Source organism: Macaca thibetana, chromosome 14 (assembly GCF_024542745.1).
Source record: "Macaca thibetana thibetana isolate TM-01 chromosome 14, ASM2454274v1, whole genome shotgun sequence".
NCBI lineage: Eukaryota > Metazoa > Chordata > Mammalia > Primates > Cercopithecidae > Macaca > Macaca thibetana.
The window spans coordinates 96,992,669-97,015,220 of NC_065591.1; the positions used below are offsets into that span (position 1 = coordinate 96,992,669).

General features: G+C 37.9%; 1 protein-coding gene across 1 annotated transcript; it reads right to left on the minus strand.

The window, feature by feature from the left end:
• Positions 1-13,402: 13,402 nt before the first annotated feature.
• On the minus strand, positions 13,403-21,561 carry LOC126936247 (caspase-1-like). The gene is given in 10 exon segments (XM_050758817.1): positions 13,403-13,501; positions 13,974-14,083; positions 15,232-15,375; positions 15,772-15,813; positions 15,816-16,002; positions 16,436-16,609; positions 17,359-17,480; positions 19,469-19,531; positions 20,599-20,865; positions 21,496-21,561. Coding segments are annotated over 10 exon segments (1,215 nt in total). The 5' UTR covers positions 21,503-21,561.
• Positions 21,562-22,552: the final 991 nt, after the last annotated feature.

Consider the following 22,552-nt stretch of genomic DNA (forward strand, 5'->3'; position numbering starts at 1 on the left):
CACATGTTTCAGAAGGTACAAAAACTCATCTGAAAGTTCAGATTTTTTTAAGAAAGGAAATAGGGTGCCACTGTATGTCCCTGAGCAAAGTTAATTACATTAATAGATCACTAGCAGGTAAGCAGAGAGAGTTAACTAACTGATCAACCTTCCTAATAACACTAATCTGCAGACAAACCTATGCCAAGTCAGTTTCATAAGAATTATCTGCAGATTTTCAAATGGCAATAAATGCCTGCAAAGTATTTAAGATTGAGTTATTCAGGGTAAGGAAGGGGGTAGTCATCAGACATTTTTATATGACTACATATTACTGTGGTATGTTATAAGGCTTAGAATCCACTGATCTAGTCCAATTTCTTCCTTTTCCTGTGAGGAGAATGAAGCCAAAGAAGCGATATTACCTAATGGAATACTAACTGCCTAAGTAACTCATGACATTATCACTTAGGCTTTTTCAGCTTTGATATATAAGACAGGAGACCTGAAAGTTGTGTACAGAATGGATTTTAGAGTTAAGTCCTGGAGAGAGGGAGACCACTTAAAAACAACAACAACAATAACAAAACAAAACAGCTGTGATAGTAACCCATGAAATATCGGTTTAAAGTAGTCAGTACCAGGACCAAAGAGAAAGGGGGAGAAAAGGAATCACTTTAAACAGACCAAGAGTATAATTCACAATAAGAGATGGCAAAGAGATTAACAATTCAGAGGCTTTCAGGTCTGGTTCTGAGATTAATGTTTCTGATCTGGGCAATTAGTTTGAAATCAAGAGAAAGATTTCAGAGTGCATTTTGCAACTTCCAGAATTGTCTCACACAAATAATTTCCTCTAGCTTTCTTTACCCTTCCTATGATTACCAGAAGCTGAAAGAAAGGAATTAACTTCTTTCTGGCTAGAAGACATCTGGAAAACATATGATCCCCTTCAGTATCTCTAACACCGGGTTCGGTGATTCAAACTACACACAATCATTAAAAAAAGAATTCAGCATGCATGCTATCGGCTCTCTTCCTTTCTTGTGTTTATTACACATCAATAAATCAAGTGTTTCCTAAGATTCTACTCCCAAGCTCCTAGTCAGAAAAGGAATCACCTGCCATAGGTAACAGCCTCTGTTCTTCCCTACAGCATTGAGAAGAGCTTCAGATGGAAAAATGAAAGTAAACTGTGTATTTTTTTATTGCAAAGGGCAGAAACATGTAATTACAGGTTGTGAAACTGCTGCTCAGAATTCCAGGCTCATTGACAGGAAGTGCCATGATGTCAGCAAGTTGGCATCCAAGTACTGGAATTTAGGTTCTTCCTGTGGGAAGAAAAAAAAAAAAAATGACAAAACACTGTCCTGTGGGTTGACACTTCAGGCTGTTTCTTTTCCTTGTTTCCTGTGGCCCCCCTACTTCTCCTATCCATCTGTCTCTTCTCTTCCTGATATCTCGGTTTTTCTTTCTCTGATCACATAAAACCACAATGACTGAAGGAGTTTAATCTAAAAAGTCTCTGTTCATTTCCTCATAAGAATTAAACAAATAGTTCATATTTCCTGCTTAAACTGTGTTGATGAATCGTCACGATGTCTTCCCCTCTCTGTCTCCTTGTGGTCTTAACCTTTTATTGGAGATAGTGCTGCAAGAACCCTGTGGTCTATTCCCCGGCATGCTTTCCTTTACTACCTGAGATGGCCATAACATTTAATTTTTACTGAGGGTGGAAGCTCACCTTTTTGACATTCCCTGAATGAAAGCTGATTGTAGAAGGAGTCTCAGGCTGTAGTAGAATTAATGTGTGATTATACAAAAAAGATATGCCCAGAATAACAGTTAGTAAAAGGAGAAAGAAAAAGCCTTGATGGCCAAGTAGAAACAGCTCCGGTCTGCAGCGCCCACAGAGAGAAACACACAAGGTGAGACATTTTTGCATTTCAAACTGAGGTACCCAAGTCCTCTCACTAGGACTACCTAGGCAGTAAGTGCAACCCACAGAAAACAAGGAAAAGCAGAGTGGGGCGGCAGTTCACCCAGGAGCTACATGGGACAAAGGGACCTCCTTCCCTCAGGCAAGGGAAGCAGTGAGGGACTGTGCTACCCAACCAGGGTACTATGTTTTCCAGGATTTTTGCAATCCAGGGTTCAGGAGTTCCCCTCATGAGTGTACACCATCACGGCCTTGGGTCTCAACACAAAACTGGACAGACCCAAGGCTGCTGTTCTGGTCGGCGGCTGTTTGGGCAGGCACTGACTGAGCTGCAGGAGTTTTTACATAGTCCAGCAGCTCCCAGAACTCTAGTGAGGCAGAGTCCCATCCACTCCCATGGAAAGGGGGCTGAAGCCAGGGAGCAAAATGGCCTTGCTCAGCAGATCCACTCTCACAGAAGCCTGCAAGCTTAGATCCACTGGATTAGTATCCCCACTAGACAGCATAGAGCATGGAGTAGGCCAAAGATGACTGAGTTCCACAGGGGAGGGGCGACTGCCATTGCTGTAGCTCTAGTCAGTGGTTTTCCCCTACCAGTGCTAAGGATGCTGGATAGATTGGACTGGTCAGCAGTCTTTACAGCACAGCACAACCACTGGAGCAGATCATGACCAGACTGCTTTTTTAGGTGGGAACGGGATCCATCCCTCCTCCCTGGGCAAGGCACCCTTGCAGGAATTCCAGAAAACCCAGCCAGGAGTTTACAGACAGAGTTCTCATTTCCCTGGGAAAGAGCACCTGTTGGGAAGGGTGGCTGTGGTCTCAGGTTCAGCCAACTTAATCTTTCCTGCCTGCTGGCTCTGAAGATTCCCAGAGATCCAGACAAGGGGGATTCCCCAGCACAGTGCTCCAGCTCTGCTAAGGGATAGCTAGACTGCTTCCTTAAGTGGGTTCCTGATCTCTTTCCTGCTGAGGGGGTGAGTCCTTTCAATAGGGGTCACCAGACACTTCATGCATGTGAGTTCCGACTGGCATCAGGTCAGTGCCCCTGTGGGATGAAGATTCCAGAAGAAGGAGCAAGCAGCATCCTTTGCTTTTCTGCAACCTCCATTGGTTATACCCAAGTGAACAGTATCTGGAGTGGACCCCCAGGGAACTGAAACAGACCTGCAGAAGAGGGGCCTGACTGTTACAATAAAAACAAAAATCAGAAAGCAATAATAATAACAGCATCAACAAAAAAGACCCTACAAATATCCCATCAAAAGGTCAACAGCTTCAAAGATTAAAGGTAGATAAATCCGCAAAGATGAAAAACCATCGCAAACCCACTGAGAATTCCAAAAGATGGAATGCCTTTTCTCCTCAAATGATTGCAACACTTCTCCAGCAAGAGCATAGAACAGGGCTGAAGCTGAGATGGATGAACTGACAGAAGTAGGTATCAGAAAGTGGGTAATGACAAACTTTGCTGAGCTAAAGAATTATGTTCTAACCCAATGCAAAGAAGCTAAAAACCATGATAAAAGATTACAGGAACTGTTAATTAGAATAACCAGTTTAGAAAGGAATACAAATGATCTGATGCAGCTGAGAAACACAGCATGAGAGCTTCATGATGCAAACACAAGTGTTAATAGCTGAATCAAAGAGAAAGAAGAAAGACTATCACAGCTTGAACACTCTTGCTGAAATAAGGCAAGCAACAAGATTAGAGGGGAAAAAAAGCAATGAACAATACCTTCCAGAACCATGGGACTATATAAAAAGACCAAATCTATGGCTGATTGAAATACCTGAAATAGATGGGGAGAATGGAACGAAGTTGAAAAACACACTTCAGGATATCATCCAGGAGAACATCCCCAACCTAGCAAGACAGACCAACATTTAAATTCAGGAATTTTGGAAAACCACAGTAAGATACTCCACAAGAAGATCAATCCCAACACACAAATCATCAGATTCTCCAAGGTTGAAATGAAGGGGAAAAATGTTAAGGGCATCCAGAAAGAGAGGCCAGGTCACCTACAGAGGGAAGCCCATCAGACTAGCAGTGGACTTCTCAGCAGAAACCCTACAAGCCAGAAAAGACTGGGGACTGATATTCAACATTCATAAAGAAAATAATTTCCAACCCAGATTTCATATCTGGCCAAACTAAGCTTCATAAGTGAAGGAGAAATAAAATTCTTTTCTGACAAGCAAATGCTGAGGGATTTTGTCACCACCAGGCTTGCCTTGCAAGAGATCCTGAAGGACGTACTAGGCATGGAAAGGAAAATCTGTTAGCAGTCACTACAAAAACCCACTAAAATACACAGGTCAATGACAGTATGAAGCAACTACATTAACAAGTCTGCAAAATTAACCAGCCAACATCATGATGACAGGATCAAATTCACACATACCAATATTAACCTTAAAAGTAAATGTGCTAAATGCCCCAATTAAAAGACACAGAATGGCAAGTTGTATAAACAGACAGAACCCATCAGTATGCTGTGTTCAAGAGACATGGTTGGTGGGATTTATACCATTGTGGAAGAGTGTGTGGTGATTCATCAAAGATTTAGAACTGAAAATACCATTTGACACAGAAATACCATTACTGGGTATATACACAGAGGAGTATAAATCATTCTATTATAAAGATACATTACATGCATGCATATGCTCATTGCAGAACTATTCACAATAGCAAGGACATGAAATCAACCCAAATGTCCATCAATGATAGGCTGGATAGAGAAAATGTGGCACATATGCACAATGGAATACTATGCAGCCATAAAAAAGGATGAGATCATGTCCTTTGCAGGGACGAGGATGAAGCTAGAAGCTATTGTCCTCAGCACACTAATGCAGGAACAGAAAACCAAACACTGCATGTTCTCACTTATAAGTGATAGCTGAACAATGAGAACACATGGAGACAGGGAAGGGAACAATATGCACTGGGGCCAGAGAAGAAGATGGGGGATGGAGGAGAGCATTAGGGAAAAGAGCTAATGAATGCTTGACCTAATAAATAAGTGATGGGTTGTTCTGTGCAAGAAACCATCTGAGCACACATTTACCTATGTAACAAACCTGCACATCCTGCACATGTATTCCAGAACTTAAAAAAATAATAAAATAAAATGGCATTATGATGTTCAACATTGAAGGATTTCAAGAGGTCAGAAATTCGCCTTCACTTTTAATGAGTTTGGGATTAGAAAGGCTCATGATTGAAACTGAATCTGTAGTTCTCCCAGTTCTTCAGAATCTTCACATCACTGAGTAACTGATTTAACCCCAAACTATTTTCCCCTGAACAATGCAGGTGCATAATTTTGCATTCAGTGCACTGTAGTGTTTCTTCAGAGTGTCATGCTCTATCTGCTATTGCTTTTATGTTTGTTGACTATTATACATTCTTAAAGAGACTGAAATCTTAGGCATCTAGGGTTGAATCAAAATTTACTTTGTATTTCTCAACACTCTTAGCAAATATTAGATATGTGTAGATTCTCTTCATGGATTTGTCAGTAGTAGACTCTGGGATTTGGAAAAATGTCCCTTTTCACATCATGCTTTCACTATCATAACTGTCTTTCTTCTCCCCACCTCTCCTGCTGAGTTCTAAATTCTTCAAAGTTACATGCTTACTATAATTTATATCTGTATTCCTAAAGCAGAAAGCCCTGAAAATGGTTTTCTGAAGGAGAAAATGGGGCTATTAGCCAGTTCCGGTCTTATGAATCAAGCCTAAAGACTCTAAATCCATTACCTCCTCTAAGTTTCTTCTTTTGTCTTTTTTTTTTTTTCCTGTGTGATAAAAAAAATAAAAATTCTTTCGTTTTTATATCAGACTTAACAGAAGGCTTACAGAACTGTGTGTTTTGGAACAGATATGCCTCAAAATTAGGTGCATAAAGAGAATTCTTGGCTTCCTGTGGGGAAAACAAATAAAGCAAACATTCTAAAAAGTTCCACAAAAAGGTATGCAAGTTATAGTGTCATACCACCAATGGGACTATACACATTCTGAAGAGGAAACAGCCCATGCTGTGTCTAAGTATTCCTCTGCTGAAATGAGAAACACCTATAAGTGAGCATTTGTGATCTTATTACCACCTCAGAAATCAACATCAACTGACCCTTAAAAGGAGTGGTTTAAGCAACGAACTTTGAGAGAAGAGCAGTGTACTCTGCACTGACCAGAAGGAAGGTGTTCTTTCAGTATCCCCTGTTTATTATACTATGGGTAGAGTATCTCTTTTCCAAAATGCTGGGAACACAAAATGTTTTGGATTTCAGATTTTTCTGAATTTTGGAATATCTACATTGTAATTTCTAGTTGAGCATTCCTAATCCCAAAACCTAAACTCTGAAATACTTCAATAAGCATTTCCTTTGAATATCATGTCAACACCCAAAAAGTTTTTGATTTTGTTCAACAAAATACTAGCAAACTGAATAACAGCAGCGCATCAAAAAGTTAATTCACCACAGTTCTGTGCACTTCATTCCCATAATGCAAGATTGATTCAACATACACAAGTCAATAAATGTGATTCACCAAATAAGCAGGATTTCAAATAAAAAAGCAGACCCAGAAAAGCTGTTGAAAACATTCAAAATCCCTTTATGATAGAAAACCCTCAACAAATTAGGCAACAAAGGGAACAGACCCCAAAATAATAAGAGTCATCTATGACAAACTCATAGCCAAACATCTGAAGGCATTCCGTTTGAAAACCAGCACAAGACAAGGATGCCCTCTCTCAACACAACTATTCCACATAATCCTGGAATTCCTAGCCAGAGTGATCAGACAACAGAAGGAAATAGAAGGTATCCAAATAGGAAAAGAAGAAGTCAAACTGTCATCCCATGTACAAAATTCAGTAACACTTCTGTACACCAAAACCATTGAAGCTGAGAGCCAAATTAGGAACTCATCTCAATTGCAAATGCCAAAAAATAAAAATAAAACACCTAGGACTACATCTAAAAGATCTCTACAAGGAGAACTACAAAACACTAAAATCAGATATGACACAAACAAATGGGAAAATATTCAATGCTCATGGAGTAAAAGAATCAATACCATTAAAATGACATACTGCCTAAGGCAATCCACAGATTCAGTGTTATTCCTATCAAATGATCAATGCCACTTTTCACAGAGTGAAAAATTAAACCAATTCTAAAATTCATATGGAACAAGTGAAGAGCCTGAATAGCCAAAGCAACCCTGAGCAACAAAAACAAAACTGGAGGCATCCCTTTACCTAACTTCAAACTGTACTATAAGGCCACAGTAACAAAAACAGTGTGGTCCTGGTACAAAAACAGACACATAGACCAATAGACAAAAAAAGGTTAGAAATAAAACTGTATGCCATCTGTTCTTTGACAAAGTGGACAAAAAATAAGCAATGAGGAATTGATTCTCTATTCAATAAATGGTGCTGAGACAGAATAAGAGAAAATATTTACAAACAATGTGTCCAACAAAGGTCCCATGTCCAGAACCCGTAAGTAACTAAAACAACTCAGCAGGAAAAAATAAATAACCCTATTAAAAAGCAGGCAAAAGATATGAACAGACAATTCTCAAAAGAAGACATACAAATAGCAAAAAATATATGGAAAAATGCTCAACATCACTAATCATCAGAGAAAAACGAATCAAAAGCACAATAAGATACCATCTCACACCAATTAGAATGACTGTTAATAAAATTTCAAAAGTATATCAATTTGGTCATCATGTATAATAATTTTTATATGTTGCTGGATTGAATTTTTTAGAATTTTTGATAATTTTTATGTATGAATTTATTAGATACTTTTTTAAAATTTCTGGGATTAATGTGTAGCAGGTGGAGGTTTGTTACTTAGACAAACGTGTGCCATGGTGGTTTGCTGCACAGATCAAACTATCACCTAGCTATTAAGCCAAGCATGCATTAGATATTTTTCCTAATGCTCTCCCTCCCTTCAAATCCCCCTGTCAGGACCCAGTGTGTGGTGTTCTCCTCCATGTGTTCATGTGTTCTTATTGTTCAGCTCCCACATAAAAGTGAGGCTTGCAATCTTTAGTTTTCTGTTTCTGTGCCAGTTTTCTGAGGATAATTGCTGCCAGGTAATTCATGTCTCTGCAAATGACATGATCTCATCCTTTTTTATGGTTGCATAGTATTAGATGGTGTATATGTACTGCAGTTTTTTTTAATCCAGTTTACCATTGGTGGGCATTTGGGTTGATTCCATGTCTTTGCTGTTGTGAAGTTCTGATATCAAGGCAATATCAGTCTCACAGAATAAATTGAGATGTGTTTTCTCCTTTTTTTGTGAAAATAAAAGTCAAAAATAACAGATGCTGGCAATGCTGTGAAGAAAAATCAATGCCTATGCAATATTGGTGGAAACCTGAATTAGTTCAGCATTGTGGGAAGTAGATTGGAGACTTTCATACCCAAAGGAATATAAATCATTCTATTGCAAAAATACATGGTAGAGTATCTTCATTGCAGCAATATTCACAATACCAAAGACGTGGAATCAACCCAAATGCCCATCAGTGATAGATAGGATAAAGAAAAGGTAGTACATACACATCATGGAATACTGTGCTGCTACATCATGGAATACCATGCTGGAATACTATGCAGTCATAAAAAGAAATGAGATCATGTCCTTCACAGGAACACGGATGGAGGTGGAAGTCATTATCGTCAGCAAACTAATTCAGGAACAAAAAAACAAACACCTCATGTTCTCACTTGAAGTGGGAACTGAGCAATGAGGACACATTTACACAGCGAAGAGAACAACACACATGGGGCCTGTGAGGGTGTCAGGGGAAGGCAGGGCATCGGGAGGAATAACTAATGGATGCTGGGCTTAATACCTAGATGATTGGTTAATCTGTGCAGCAAACCACCATGACAAACATTTACCTATGAACAAACCTTCACATCCTACACAAGTGCACGAGAACTTAAAATAATTTGAAGGGAAAAAAAAAACCCTCAGACTAACAGAGGAGGAATAAATACTTCCAAACTCATTCTACAAGGACAGCATTACTCTGATACCAAAACCAGACAAAGGCACATAAAAAAAAAAGAAAAAGAAAAAGAAAATATCGGCCAACATGATTGATGAATATTGCTGCAAATATCCATAACAAAACACTAGTAAGCCAAATTCAACAACACATTAAAAAGATCATTCATCATGACCAAGCAAGATTTATCCAAGGTATGCAAGAATTGTTCAACATATGTAAATCAATTAATGTGATACATTGTATCAACAGAAGAAAGGACAAAAAACATAAAATCATTTTAACTGATGCTGAAAAAGCATTTAATAAAATTCAACATTCCTTCCTCATGAAAATCCTCAAAAACAAAAACAAAAACAAAAACAAAAACAGGAACTGAAAGAAGATACTTCAACTTGTACAGACAACAGCTAGTATTATACAGAGTGGAGAAAAACTAAAAGTCTCTCCTCTAAGATCAGGATGTCCACTTTCAACACTGTTGTCCGACATACTGTTGGAAGTCCTAGGCAGAGCAATTAGACAAGATAAAGAAATAAAGTGCATCTAGATTCAAAAGGAAGAAGTCAAATTATCCTTGTTTGCAGATTATGTGATTTTATATCTGAAAAATCCTAAAGACTCCACCAAAAAACTCTTAGACCTGATACACTAATTCAGAAACATTGCAAGATACAAAAATTAATGTACAAAATTTAGTAGCATTTCTATATGCCAATGGTAAGCAATCTGAAAAAGAAATCAAGAAAATAATTCCATATATAATAGCTACAAGTAAAATTAAATATCTAGAAATTACATTAACCAAGGAAGTAGAAGACCCTTGCAATGAAAACTATAAAACATCAATGTGAGAGAATAAAGAGGATGCAAAAAATTTAAAAAAAAAGTTTATGGATTAAAAGAATACTGATTAAAAGAATCAGTATTGTTAACATGTCTCTACTACCTAAAGCAATCTATAGATTCAATGCAGTCCTTATAAAGATACCATTGGCATTCTTCACAGAAATAATAAAATAAAAAGAAATCCTAAAATGTATATAGAACCACAAAAGATCTAAAATAGCCAAAGGTACCCAGAGGAAAAAGAACAAAACTGTAAGAATCACATTACCTGACTTTAAATTACACTGCAGAGCTGTAGTTATCAAAATGGCATAGTACTGGTATAAAAACAGACACATAAATCAATGGAACAGATTACAAAACCCAGAGATAAATCCATACATCTACAGTGAACTCATTTTTGACAATGGTGCTAAGAACATAAATACATGATCTCTTTAATAAATGGTACTGAAAATAAACTGGATATCCATATGCAAAAGAATGAACCTAGACCCCTACCTCCTGCCATACACAAAAATCAAATCAAAATGAATCAAAGACTTAAATCAAAGACCTCAAACTATGGAACTCTTACAAAAAATGGAGAAACTCTCCAGTCCTTTGGGTTGGGCAAAGATTTTTTGAGCAACACTCCAGAAACATGAGCAACCAAAGCAAAAATGGACAAATGGGATTACATTAAGTTAAACACCTTCTGCACAGCAAAGGAAACAATTAACAAAGAGGAAACCCACAGAATGGGCAAAAATTTACAAACTATCCATCTGAAAAGGGATTAAAAACCAGAATATATAAGGAGCTCAAACAATTCTGTAGGAGAAAATGTTAATCTGATTTAAAAATAGGCAAAAGATCTGAATAGACATTTCTGAAAAGAGTACATACAAATGCCAAACAGTTACATGAAAAGGTGCACAACATTATTATTAGAGAAAGGCAAACCAAACTTATTTGTGGGAGCTAAATTTTAAAATATTTGAACTCAATGAAACAGAGAGTTGAAGAATAATTACCAGAGGCTGGAAAGCATAGTGTGGTGTGGGGGGAGTTGGGGGAATATTAATGGGTACAAACACAAGAATAATAATCACATTGGGTACACATAGACATACAAATGGGCACAATGGACACTGGGGTCAATAAGATGGAGGACGGAGGTAGAGGGCCAACGGTTGAAAAATTAACTATTATTATGTACTATGCTCACATAGTGGATTGGATGAGAGGAACTATTGTCACCAAAACCACAACATCATGCAGTACACCCAAGTCATGAACCTGCACATATACCCCTTGATGGAAAATGAAAGTTGGAATTATATTTTTAAAAACTCATCAATATGATATACTCTTATGTTTTTTTATGGAATGAAGGCATTTATACTAGCAATTTTTGAGGACTTTTCAATGTCTCTTTTTTATTAAAACATTGTGAGAGGTAATAGGAAAGAATGTAGATATTGGAGGATTTCAGATTTTGAATTTTTGGATGAGGAATAATACATTTAGAAAGGGACACCTTGACCAGAATAGAGCTTCAGTACTCCTCTCCAACGTCTGAAAATCTCCAACACACACATACACACACACACATTTGCCCACAGACATTCATACAACCTACTTCTTTTAATGTCCTACGAAGAGATAAAAACATCTTGTCAATGTCACTCAGTGATGAGGATCTGTGTCCTACCATCTGGAAACTCAAACGAATGTCAGACCTAAAAAGAGAAAGTCTGTGGACCTTTTGTGATGTAAAATCTTAAACCAGAAAAACTGCAACAAATACAGCAAAATAAATGACAAAAACAAAAAGTATTGGCACCTGCAACAGTTTAAACTGTGCTGAGGAATCATGATGCCACCTCCCCTCTACATCTCCCTGTAATCTTATCCTTTGACTGGAGAGTGTTCTGAAGGAATCCCTTTACTCCCTGGAATGCTTTCCTTCAACTGCTTAAGATTGCTTTAATAGTTAATTTTTACTGAGGGTGACAATTCACTTCTGCTTTTTGATATTCTCTGAGCAGACTGATCACAAATGTAGTCTCCGATTGTAGTAGAATATGCACATTAGTACAGGAAAGGTATGCCCACACCAACAGTTAATAAAAGACCAAAGAAAAAGGGACCATAATGTGTTCAACTGTGAAGGTTTTTAAAAGGTTAGATATTCACTTTGATTTAATAGGATAAAGTTTAGAAAAGGCTCATATCTGCAGGTGAAATGGTAGTTCTTCCAATCCTCCCCAAATTTTAACATCCCCGAGTGAGTGATTTCACACCAAACTCCTTTTCTCTACACCATGCAGGGACTTCACTGTGCACACCATGCATCCTAGAGTTTCTTCAGGGTGTCATGCACCATCTGCCAAGTACTTCATTTTTGATGGCTGTCTTGCCTTTTCTAGAAGTCTGTGAATACTGAGGGTCTAGAGTTAACTCAAAATTTACTTTCTCTCTCTTAAATCCCTTAACAAAGGGTAGAAATCTGCAGGTTCTGTTCATGGATTTGTCAGCAGTAAACTGTGGGATTTGGGAAAAGTCCCTTATCACACTGCAGTGTCACTGTCATAAAAATCCGTCTTCTCCCCATCTCTCCTGCTGAACTCTAAATTTTTTGAAGTCAGGTACCTGTGGTAATTTGTATCTGCATCCCGAAAGCAGAAAGCACAGCAAATGGTTTTTCGAATGAAAAAATGGGGCCAATAGCCAGTTCAGATCTTACGAATTAAGTCTAGCATTCTAAATTCATTACTCCCTCTGATTTCCAACCCTTGTTTCTCCAGTGTGGAAGAAAACTGAGGACACTTTTTTACTTTTATGTTAGATTTATTAAAATGTTCAAAAAAGTCAATTACTAAACAGACATAATTCCAAAAACGATTACGGAATGAAGAAACTCTTGGTTTCCTGTGGGGACAAAAAATAAAAAACAAACATAAAAGAATTTTGCTAAAAGAAATGTAAGTTATAAAGTTATACCACCAATGGGAACATATGCAATCTTAAAAGGAAAGACCGCATGCTATTTTAAAATGTTACCCTGCTGAGGTGAAGGGGAGAAACATCTAAAAGTCAGCCTTCATAGACTTATCGCCACTTCTAGGTCAATATTAGCTGACCCTCAGAAAGGGTCTAAAAGAAAAACTTTGGGAGAAGAGCAACGTGCTCTGCACTGACCAGAAGAAAGACATTACTTCAGTATTTTCTGTATATTATACTACAGCTTGATTATCCCTTACCCAAAATGCATGCTACCAGAAGTATTTCGAATTACAGATATTTTTGTATATTTGGAATATCTGCCTTATACTTACTGGTTTAGCATCCTTAATCCAAAAACCTAAAATCTGAAATGATTCCATAAGCATTTCCTTTGAATATCATGTGGGCGCTCACACAGCTTTGGATTTTAGAGCATTTCAAAATTTAAATTTTTGTATTAAAAATTCTACACCTGTAGACCTAGAGTCCTTGACTAAAATGGACTTTCAGTACACTTTCCTCAATCTTCCCACACTCCCGACGTACCTGTCCACAGACATTCATACGGCTTCTTTATTTTAATGTCCTGGGAAGAGGTAGAAACGTCTTGTCAAAGTCACCCTTTCAGTGCTGGGCATCTGTGCTTTATCATCTGGCTGCTCAAATGAAAGTCGAACCTAAAAGAGAAAGGAAAGTCTGGAGACCTGTTTTTTCTGAAAAGTTTGATGACTCATGCCAAAAAGACTACAACAAATATAGCAAAATAAGTGACGAAAACAAAAAGTACTTGTATCTGCAACAAGTATAGCCATGTGCTTATCTAAGCATTGAATGACCCTCCTTGGGGCTTTTAAAATCTGTGGTTGGGCATCATAGTCAAGAGGGACACAGGCAAATTAGAGTCCATTCATTTGTCTCTGCAGGGCAGGAGGAGGGTGAAAATAAATGATGGTTTTATTGAGGCTGTGGGTCTTAATACATTGGATTTGACTCCCAGGCTTGTTCACTCACCAAAGAACTTCAAAACACTTTTGGAAAGAAGGGTGTTATTGGAAGATAAACATGTCTGTATCTGCTTTCTATGCTTCCAATTGCAATAACCAAGCATTCAGGGAAGTAGAGTGAAAATAGCATCCACCAGAGCCCTACCTTGCGGAAAATTTCCTCCACATCACAGGAATGGGCATATTCTTGCAGATGTTCAATCAGTCTCATAATAAAAACAGAACCCATTGTTGGATGTCTCCAAGAAACATTATCTGTTGATAAAACATATTTCAAATCTCAAGACTGGCTCTTGCCTGAAGAAAGAGAAGAAACCCTAGTATTTCTGCTCCAGCTGAGGCATGTTTTGGAATTCTTCTATTTTCCATATGCTTCATTGTAATTTCTAGTGAATATATTTGAAGTTCAGTGAGTATATTTTTACTGATCCTCTAAAGGCTGTTGTATATGGTGCAGGTATTGATGTGGCCTAGTCCCTGAGTTCAAAAAGTCGTAAATTTAGTAGAGCGATAGGAAAAGACAGAATGGGGTCAAGGGAAGGAATTGGAATTTGGAAAAGAAATATCTAAATGTGCATCCCCAAGGTGGTGTTACTGACTGCGATTTAAGTTAATTGTCCATTCTGACACGTAATAGACTCAGTTATACAGGGAACGGTAATAATTTCATACACAGGAGATATCTGAGGCTACACAAGTGTCTGAGCTAACAGAGAACATGTAATACTCAGTCTATACGGGAAAATTATGTAAATAAATTCTCAATCTATGTACTTCACATTAAATTTTATTTAAAATTTAATAACATTGGCAGTAAGATATTTACACACAAAGAGTTAACTATACAAATCATAAAACAGAACAAAAGTAGAAATCTAGGAAGAGTCAATAAGAGAATGATCACATGATAATGGAGAATAAGAAGTTCTTATGAAGAAGAGAAATGTTAAAGAAAACAATATTAATTTATTACATGGTAGACACAGAAGTAATGAATACTTGAAAATTGTACAAAGGAAGGGGTAAGAGAAAAGCAGTAGCAATAGCTCTGTGTATAATCACAGATACATTCTTTAATGACACATTTCAGCCAATTATAATGGTCATAAAGTGTATATTAATAATAAAATTATATTTAGAACCACAGCTATCTTAGTTGAAGGAAGTAAATAAGAGATAGGGTGGAAACAGGTGTCTCTGCAAATGTTTTGTGAAATTAAGGAAGTAGATAATATTTTTCCTCAGGAGAGCACTATGATACAGGTGGGATTTGCACCGTAGAATGTGGAGCTAGGCTTAATATGGGAGTTATAATTGAGTTGTTAATCATCACCTCTAGTGGGTGACTGTCACTTTTTGTATTGATAGCCCCAACAAAGATGTCCTGTGTAGAAACCTGTTACCTGGTGTGGAAGAGCAGAAAGCAATAAAATCCTTCTCTATGTGGGCTTTCTTAATAGCATCAACCTCAAGCTCTTCTGTAGTTGGTAAAGATACGTTTCTACAAACTCCTGCTGAATCTTTTAACCACACCACACCATGGTTCTCTGGAAAGACACAATTTGATTTGTTACTACCTATCAATGGCTGAGAAGATGATGTTTCCCTCCTAGCCTCTGTTCAATGATATTTATTAATGTGTTTGCTCCATCATTAATTCACATGCAAATACACACATACATTTCAGTTACAATCTTTTCAACAATATTTATCTTTTCTAACCATCAAACAAATTGTAAAAATTTCCAAACATCAAAGTCTCAAGCTTGAATATAGAACAAATATCTACCAACCAGCCATTCAATTCACTGAAGCTGCAATCTGGAATACTGACAGTGCGTGTTATTTGACATTAAAAGACAAACAAAAAGAAACCAAAAATTCCTGGATGCATACAGAGTAGTATTTGAATGTCTGGTGTTCTCAAAGGCATCAGCACTCACCACCACGGCAGGCCTGGATGATGATCACCTTCGGTTTGTCAAACTTCGGCAGTTCCTGGTATTCAACATTTCAAAGATTGCATTGAGTTGTAATACATCTGGAACTTGCTCAGAGTATTTCTTCCCACAAATGCCTTCCCGAATACCATGAGACATGAACACCAGGAAGGTGCTGTCAGAGGTCTCGTGCTCTTGGCGGTGAGCAAATGCCGCCAGCTCTGTAGTCATTTCCTGAAAGAGACCATACCACTGATTTTGGACTATGTAATTAACTATCATGGCACCTTGGAAAGCCAATAAATAAATACTTAAGGATTTCTTAAGGAATTTCATGACAAAGGAGTGCCCAAAAAATTTTTAGTCTTAATTTCGAGAAAGGAGAAGAAAGATGTTGTAGAAAGTCATTCAGAGTTATCTTATAGAGAGAATGTGGCATTACTGAGTGAAAAAAACAAAAAAACAAAAAACACTTCCCAAGTAAGTTACGCTAGGCTCGAACAGAATGAGTTAGTTACAAGGGAACATGTAGCATCCAGCACCCTCCCGTGGCAAGTTTATATTTTAGATTATGAAGAGATTACATTTCTTGGTCAACCAAGCTTTCTAATATTATTTAGTTATAGGAAGGGCATGACCATTGTCTCTAATGTATACTAGACCTTACCGAAGCAGTGAGATTCGTTTTCACATCCACCTTGTACCCCAGATTTTGTAGCAGTGTTGTCATGCCTATGATGTCAACCACAGCTCCCGTTCTTTTAGAAAGACTGTCAAACTCTTCGTTGCAGATAATGAGAGCAAGACGTGTGCGGCTTGACTTGTCCATTATTGGATAAATCTGTAGGAAATGAAATTTGGATGAATAGACTTATTCTCTGTAATTTAATATTCACCTGGTAAATTTATGACCATTTTCTCTTTGTTAGTCGTATCAAGATACTAAATCCCATGGACTATACATTGAAAATGGGGGACAGAATTGAGTGCTACTTGGAGAGTAGGCATAGAAACTGCAAAGGTCCAGATGGCAGGTGAGCTACTGACTTCATTTTTCTTGATAGGCAGGATTTTGAAAAACGCACAAGCTATGAAGCAAGAATGACAAAATTCTAAAATTGATCGCTTCAATATCTGATTGTTTTTCTTTGGGCAAAGTATTTTTTTTTCTTGTTTTTTATTATACTTTAAGTTCTAGGGTACATGTGCACAACGTGCAGGTTTGTTACATAGGTATACATGTGGGCAAAGTATTTACCAATCCTATGCCTCAGCTTCTTGATCTCTAAAACGGGTTATTTTTAAGGTTAAAAATTATGTATCATCATATATAAAATGCTTAGAACACTGCCCACTCTCAGAGAACATTCAATAGTTGCCATTGTTGATGTTATTTATCCAAGAATGGGATTCAATTTGGAACTCTTTCTATAAATCTGGGATTCCAGGATACAGAAGTTTTTTTTCAAGTAAGGGAAGCAGAATTATGATTCTCCATTGAGAATAGCTCTAAGAAAAAGCCACTGCATTTCATAATCGCCTAAAGGATATCTGTCACCCCATTCTATCCTTGTGTTCTGAGCATGGTACCTCTGTTGACTTTTCTTTCCATATTGTTTTAGCTTCGTCTAGGGAGCAAAGCTTGATGCTTCCTCCTGAGCCTGAGGATGTAGGCATAGCGGGGTTATCACACACTCGCACTGCCTGAGGAGCTGCAAGAGTCAAAGAACATCATGAACATTGGCATCCCTCTTTGTTCCACTTTTTGTTTTTTACAGCCTTACGTATGAATGAGGCCACAAAAGTGAAAATGCATTCTTAGGAAGACAATCCTGATCTTTTATCGCTGAGTAATTTCACTGCTAATGGAATACACTTCCAGTCAGAAATTTCCAGGTGTGCAATACAGGGATCTCCTTTCATATTTCAGGATCAGTATTTTCACAAGTATTTCAGATAAAAATGTAGAAAGAAAGCTTTTCAAGGCCGTGCATGATAAAACACTCAAAAACCAATCAAATGTGTGAGATAAAAGAGAATATAAATTTATTTCTAAAGATTTGAACCACAGAATAAAATTTAATGGTAGGAGGTCTTAATTAAATCTACTGAAAATATTTAAGAGATATGCTTATCTTTTTATGTATTTACTTAAAAGACATGGTAGTAAGCACTAGGAATATTTTTTAATGAACATTTGTCCTGTCTTTCAGGATCTCTTCCTACTATATATATATGTATGGAAGGAGAAGATTACTAAATATATGAACTAGAATGTATATAAAATAGTATGATAAATGCTAAAATTAAAGTGCACACTAGATGGATTTATGGCACTAAACATTGATTGCACAGACATATGAGGAAATGTTTTCACATAGTTTATGTGAGAAAATCCTTGAGGCTTTTGTTTCATCACAAGTTCAACACCATCCAGCAATGTGATGTGCTTGTTAAAGAAATTAATGTAATCTTTGTATCAAGATAGAAATGAGTTTTCTAGATCTGTGGAGTATCTTTTAGAAACTATTAAGTCAAGAAAATATTATGCAATTTTGAAAACAAGCTTGAGAAACTTATACAATCAGTTAGATAAATAAAGGCAGCATGAAGTGTGTTGACACAGAAGAACTAATCAGAATGGATATATCGGAGAAAACTACAAAATAATAATTTGGTTGAAGAAATGTTTGGTTTCATAAAGAAGAATGAAAACAATATAAAAAAACTAAGTAGAAGTATATGGGTTATTTTTGAGGTAATTTTTTTGTGTGTGTGAAAATACAGTATTTGGTTATATAGTGAGTATCCTGTGCTGGAAAACATTTAAGAAAACATTCGTCTTTGGGAGGCTGGGGTGGGAGGATCACGAAGTCAGGAGATTGAGACCATCCTGGTTAAGACAGTGAAGCCCTGTCTCTACTAAAAATATTTTTTAAAAAATTAGCCGGGGATGGTGGCGAGCGCCAGTAGTCCAAGCTACTCGAGAGACTGAGGCAGGAGAATCACTTGAACCCGGGAGACAGAGCTTGCAGTGAGCCGAAATTGTGTCACTGCACTCCAGCCTGGGTGACAGAGTGAGACTCCGTCTAAAAATAAAAAAAAAAAGAAAAGAAGACATTCATGAGTTAATCAACCTTAATAAATGAAATAGAAGTTTCAACCTTAATAAATGAAATAATGGAATAGAAGTTGAAAGAGAGATACAGTTCCAAATTTGAGAGAAGAATGCGTAAAACTTGGCTTCGGCTTGAATATTGGAGGTGTTTGAGAGGAAAGGGACCAAAATGAGTTTCAAGTTACTGGTTTGAACAACTAGTGATGGTGACACCAACAACCTAGTTACACAAAACTGGAAGAGAAGCAAGGTGTGGAAGAATGGCACGTTCAGCTCTAAAATTGTTTAGATGATCGTGTCTCTGGGACATATGAGGGAATATTTCAGGAGCCTTAAATAATGAAGTATGGTACTTATCTGGTGTTCAGGATTTGAGATAAAGATTCAGAATTTTTAATATAAACATAGATAGTGAAGTTGTGAGTACAATTTCTACAAAAGCAGAATAGATTACAAAAAGAAAATTATATGATCCCTTTTTCGGGAATTCTCCATAGCCCCTTTAACTGTGGTTCATCCTACAACATTAATGTCATGGAAGATGGGGTTCAAATAATGCTCTTTCTTTAAAAACAGCATTACCTAGGAAGGAAGGCAGTACTACTTGAGAGTCTTGTGTAGTAAGGTGATTTCCAGATGTCAGACCTAGAAAAAGAAGGACACTGAAATAGTCACTAATCATCTCTGGAAAACTTTACCGTAATGCTTACAACATTCCCCACTAAAGATGCATCCCAGAACTCTGGCTGAATGACATTAAACAATGTTCAAGATGTTCTTTAATTTAGTGAGTGGTGGGGGTTATAAAATGAAAGAGACATTGTCAGAAAAATACGATATTTATTACACATAAATGAAAATATAAACTTCTCCCATGTCTGCTTAGACAGGTATAAGCCTCCCCTAACCGAAAAAAGGCTTTTGCTTTCAAAGAACATCTCCCTCTGAAATGGCTTTAAGAAGTATCACAGAGACCAGTGACTAGGAGTCCACCAGAACTCTCATTCTCACCATGTGGTAAGTCCAAGGGATCACAAGAATGGTCCAACTCATTTCCTGTGCACTGCATCAGGCCCTAAGGGGGCTGCAGGTGGAGACAGTCCAGACCTCACAGCATGATCTGCAGCCTGGTAACAGGCAAGTGGGTGATCTCACTCAAAAGAAAATGCAAGTAGGCAACTGGAGGAAAGAGCCAACTTGAAATCCTTACTTTTCTATAATTATTCAATGTATTCTCTGAGTGTATCACCATTTCTGAAATATAATTTCTTCTTCTCAGAGGGCAAAATTTTGGAGAGAAGTTATTAAACCTATTTAATTACAGACCTTAAAGCTTCATGTTAGACAACTGCATATGAGCCTAGCACCTTGGACTCAAAAATACTAAATCAATCAATAAATATTGTGCCTTGCCAGGAACAGTGGAACATATAGCACAAAGCTTTTTAGATAGTTCTCATGACCTTCTACAAATGAACGCCCACATACTCAGAACTGGAAATGAGCTTTAATCAGAAGAAGGCCACTGAGGATAAAGGAACAGAAACAAAGGAGAGTCAAAGGACATGCATTAGGGGCCCAGCTACAGAAATATGGCACTGAAGCCAGAGATAAGAAAGTTTTCTGCAACTTAACATGACTAGTAAAGACATCACATGGTAGGCACAATAATAGACCCTACATGAACTTGCGTGTGAGTCACTGACCCTTACCTGCTGAGAGTCCCAGCGTCCCTGCCAGGTGACTGTCTTCTTCACAAATGTATGTGATGCAAATATGGCATGCCGGAGCCCCTTTCCGAATAACAGAGTCAAGCAGAGCTCGGGCCTTATCCATGACCGTAGCAATTTCACGTTTTACTTTCTCCATTTCTTCCTGGTTCAGAACCCTTGTCTCTAATAATTCATCCAGTAAGCCATTTATTGTGCCTTCACCCATGGAACGGATTAACAGCTTTCTCTTCTCCTTCAGGACCTTGTCTGTTTGGAGCACAAGGATTTCTCACATCATAAAGACAGCCTTATATTACTCTCATGTAATCAACAGAAAGTGACCTCACTTAGATTTCATCAGTGAAATGTCCCCCTCCTCGAAGTTGGGTAATCCATCTTCTTACTGTATCGCTGCCCTACTTGTTTCCCTCAATAGTCTCCATACATGTGCATGGAGTGGCCTGAAGACTGAATTTACCATTTACATTAGTCCCTGGAAAGCAGAGATCATCCTCTTGTGTCTCGTGTTTATTTAACTCTGATTAATAAAGTAATGAAACAGAAATAGCCTATTTCATTTAGGAATCACTGCTGCTAGTACTCCTCCTGTGCCAATTCTGTACCCTCTGTGAGACTTTCAACATGTAAGTAAGAGTTTAATTAAGATTGCAAAATGACAGCAGGCTGCCCCTAAAGCCTCGGTTCCTTTCTGGGCTTGCTTTTCCTTTCTAAAGACTGCAAGTGTCTTCTACTTTCTTCTCTCCTCACTCTCCACCCTCTCCCTCATTTCTGTTCACCTAAACTTCCCCAGATACTAATTTTGGCTTTCAGAAAAGCCAGCACCTTCCAAAATTCTTTCTTCCCAGGGACCTCTTCTTAGAACAGTGAAAGACTCACTGGCCATGGCTTTTCTCTCCTACCCTTCTTGTGTGGGCTGAAACTGAAAGCATGCTTCACCTGCCTTTTTGGCAGAGCGTGTACACTATTGAGAAATAACCACTGCACATGCATATGCATGTCTTTTTTTTTTTTTTTTTTTTTTTTTTGCCAGCAAAGAAAAGAATCAGATTCCTGAACTGTAGACTGCATCAGAGAGTGTATCCTTGTGGAATTTTCTTCATCAACCCTTGGAACAGGTCAGGGTAGGAGGGGAATGTGGCTTGGAGAATAAGACAAGAATGACAAAGTATGTGTACAATTAAACTCACACAGTGAAGAGTTTCTCATTCATTAGAAAACTTGATGGAGAAAAGTAACACAACCTTTAGAGAATTTGAACCACTTCTGTCCCGGGCCCAAGTCACAGGTCTGGGGAAGGTCATAGGAAATGTATGTTCCTGTGAAGCAATTTTGCTTTAAGAGAAATGTATGAACCTGTGAAGTAATTTTGCTTTAAGAAATGAACATATTTTTTACCATAATTAAAGTTTTTCTTATTTAATGTCCTTCCTTTTCAGAGGGCTTCCCCCCCCCCCCCCCCCCCCCCGCCGATACAGGATTTTTACTCTGTCACCCATACTGGAGTGCAGTGGCGCTGGCATGGATCACAGCAGTCTCCACCTCCCAGACTCAGATGATCCCCTTAGCTCTGCCTCTCAAGTAGCTGGGAACACAGACACGTGCCACCATGGCTGGATCATATTTGTATCTTTCTAAAGACAGGGTCTCCCTATGTTTCCTAGGCTAGTTTTTATATCATGCACTCAAGCGATTCACCCACCTTGGCCTCCCAAAGTGCTGGGATTACAGTTGTGAGCCACCCACCCATCCTGGCTGGCTTTCTTTTGAGGGACATTGCACCATAGAGGCTCAGAGCATAGGCTCTGGACTCAGAATGTTGAACTTAGCATTTTAAACTTCATTTCGTGGGTAAGAAATTGAACTCCCCTATGCATTGGTTCCTCTGTCTGTAAAATAATTTTATTAACAGTATGTACCTACGCAGTTTTGAGCA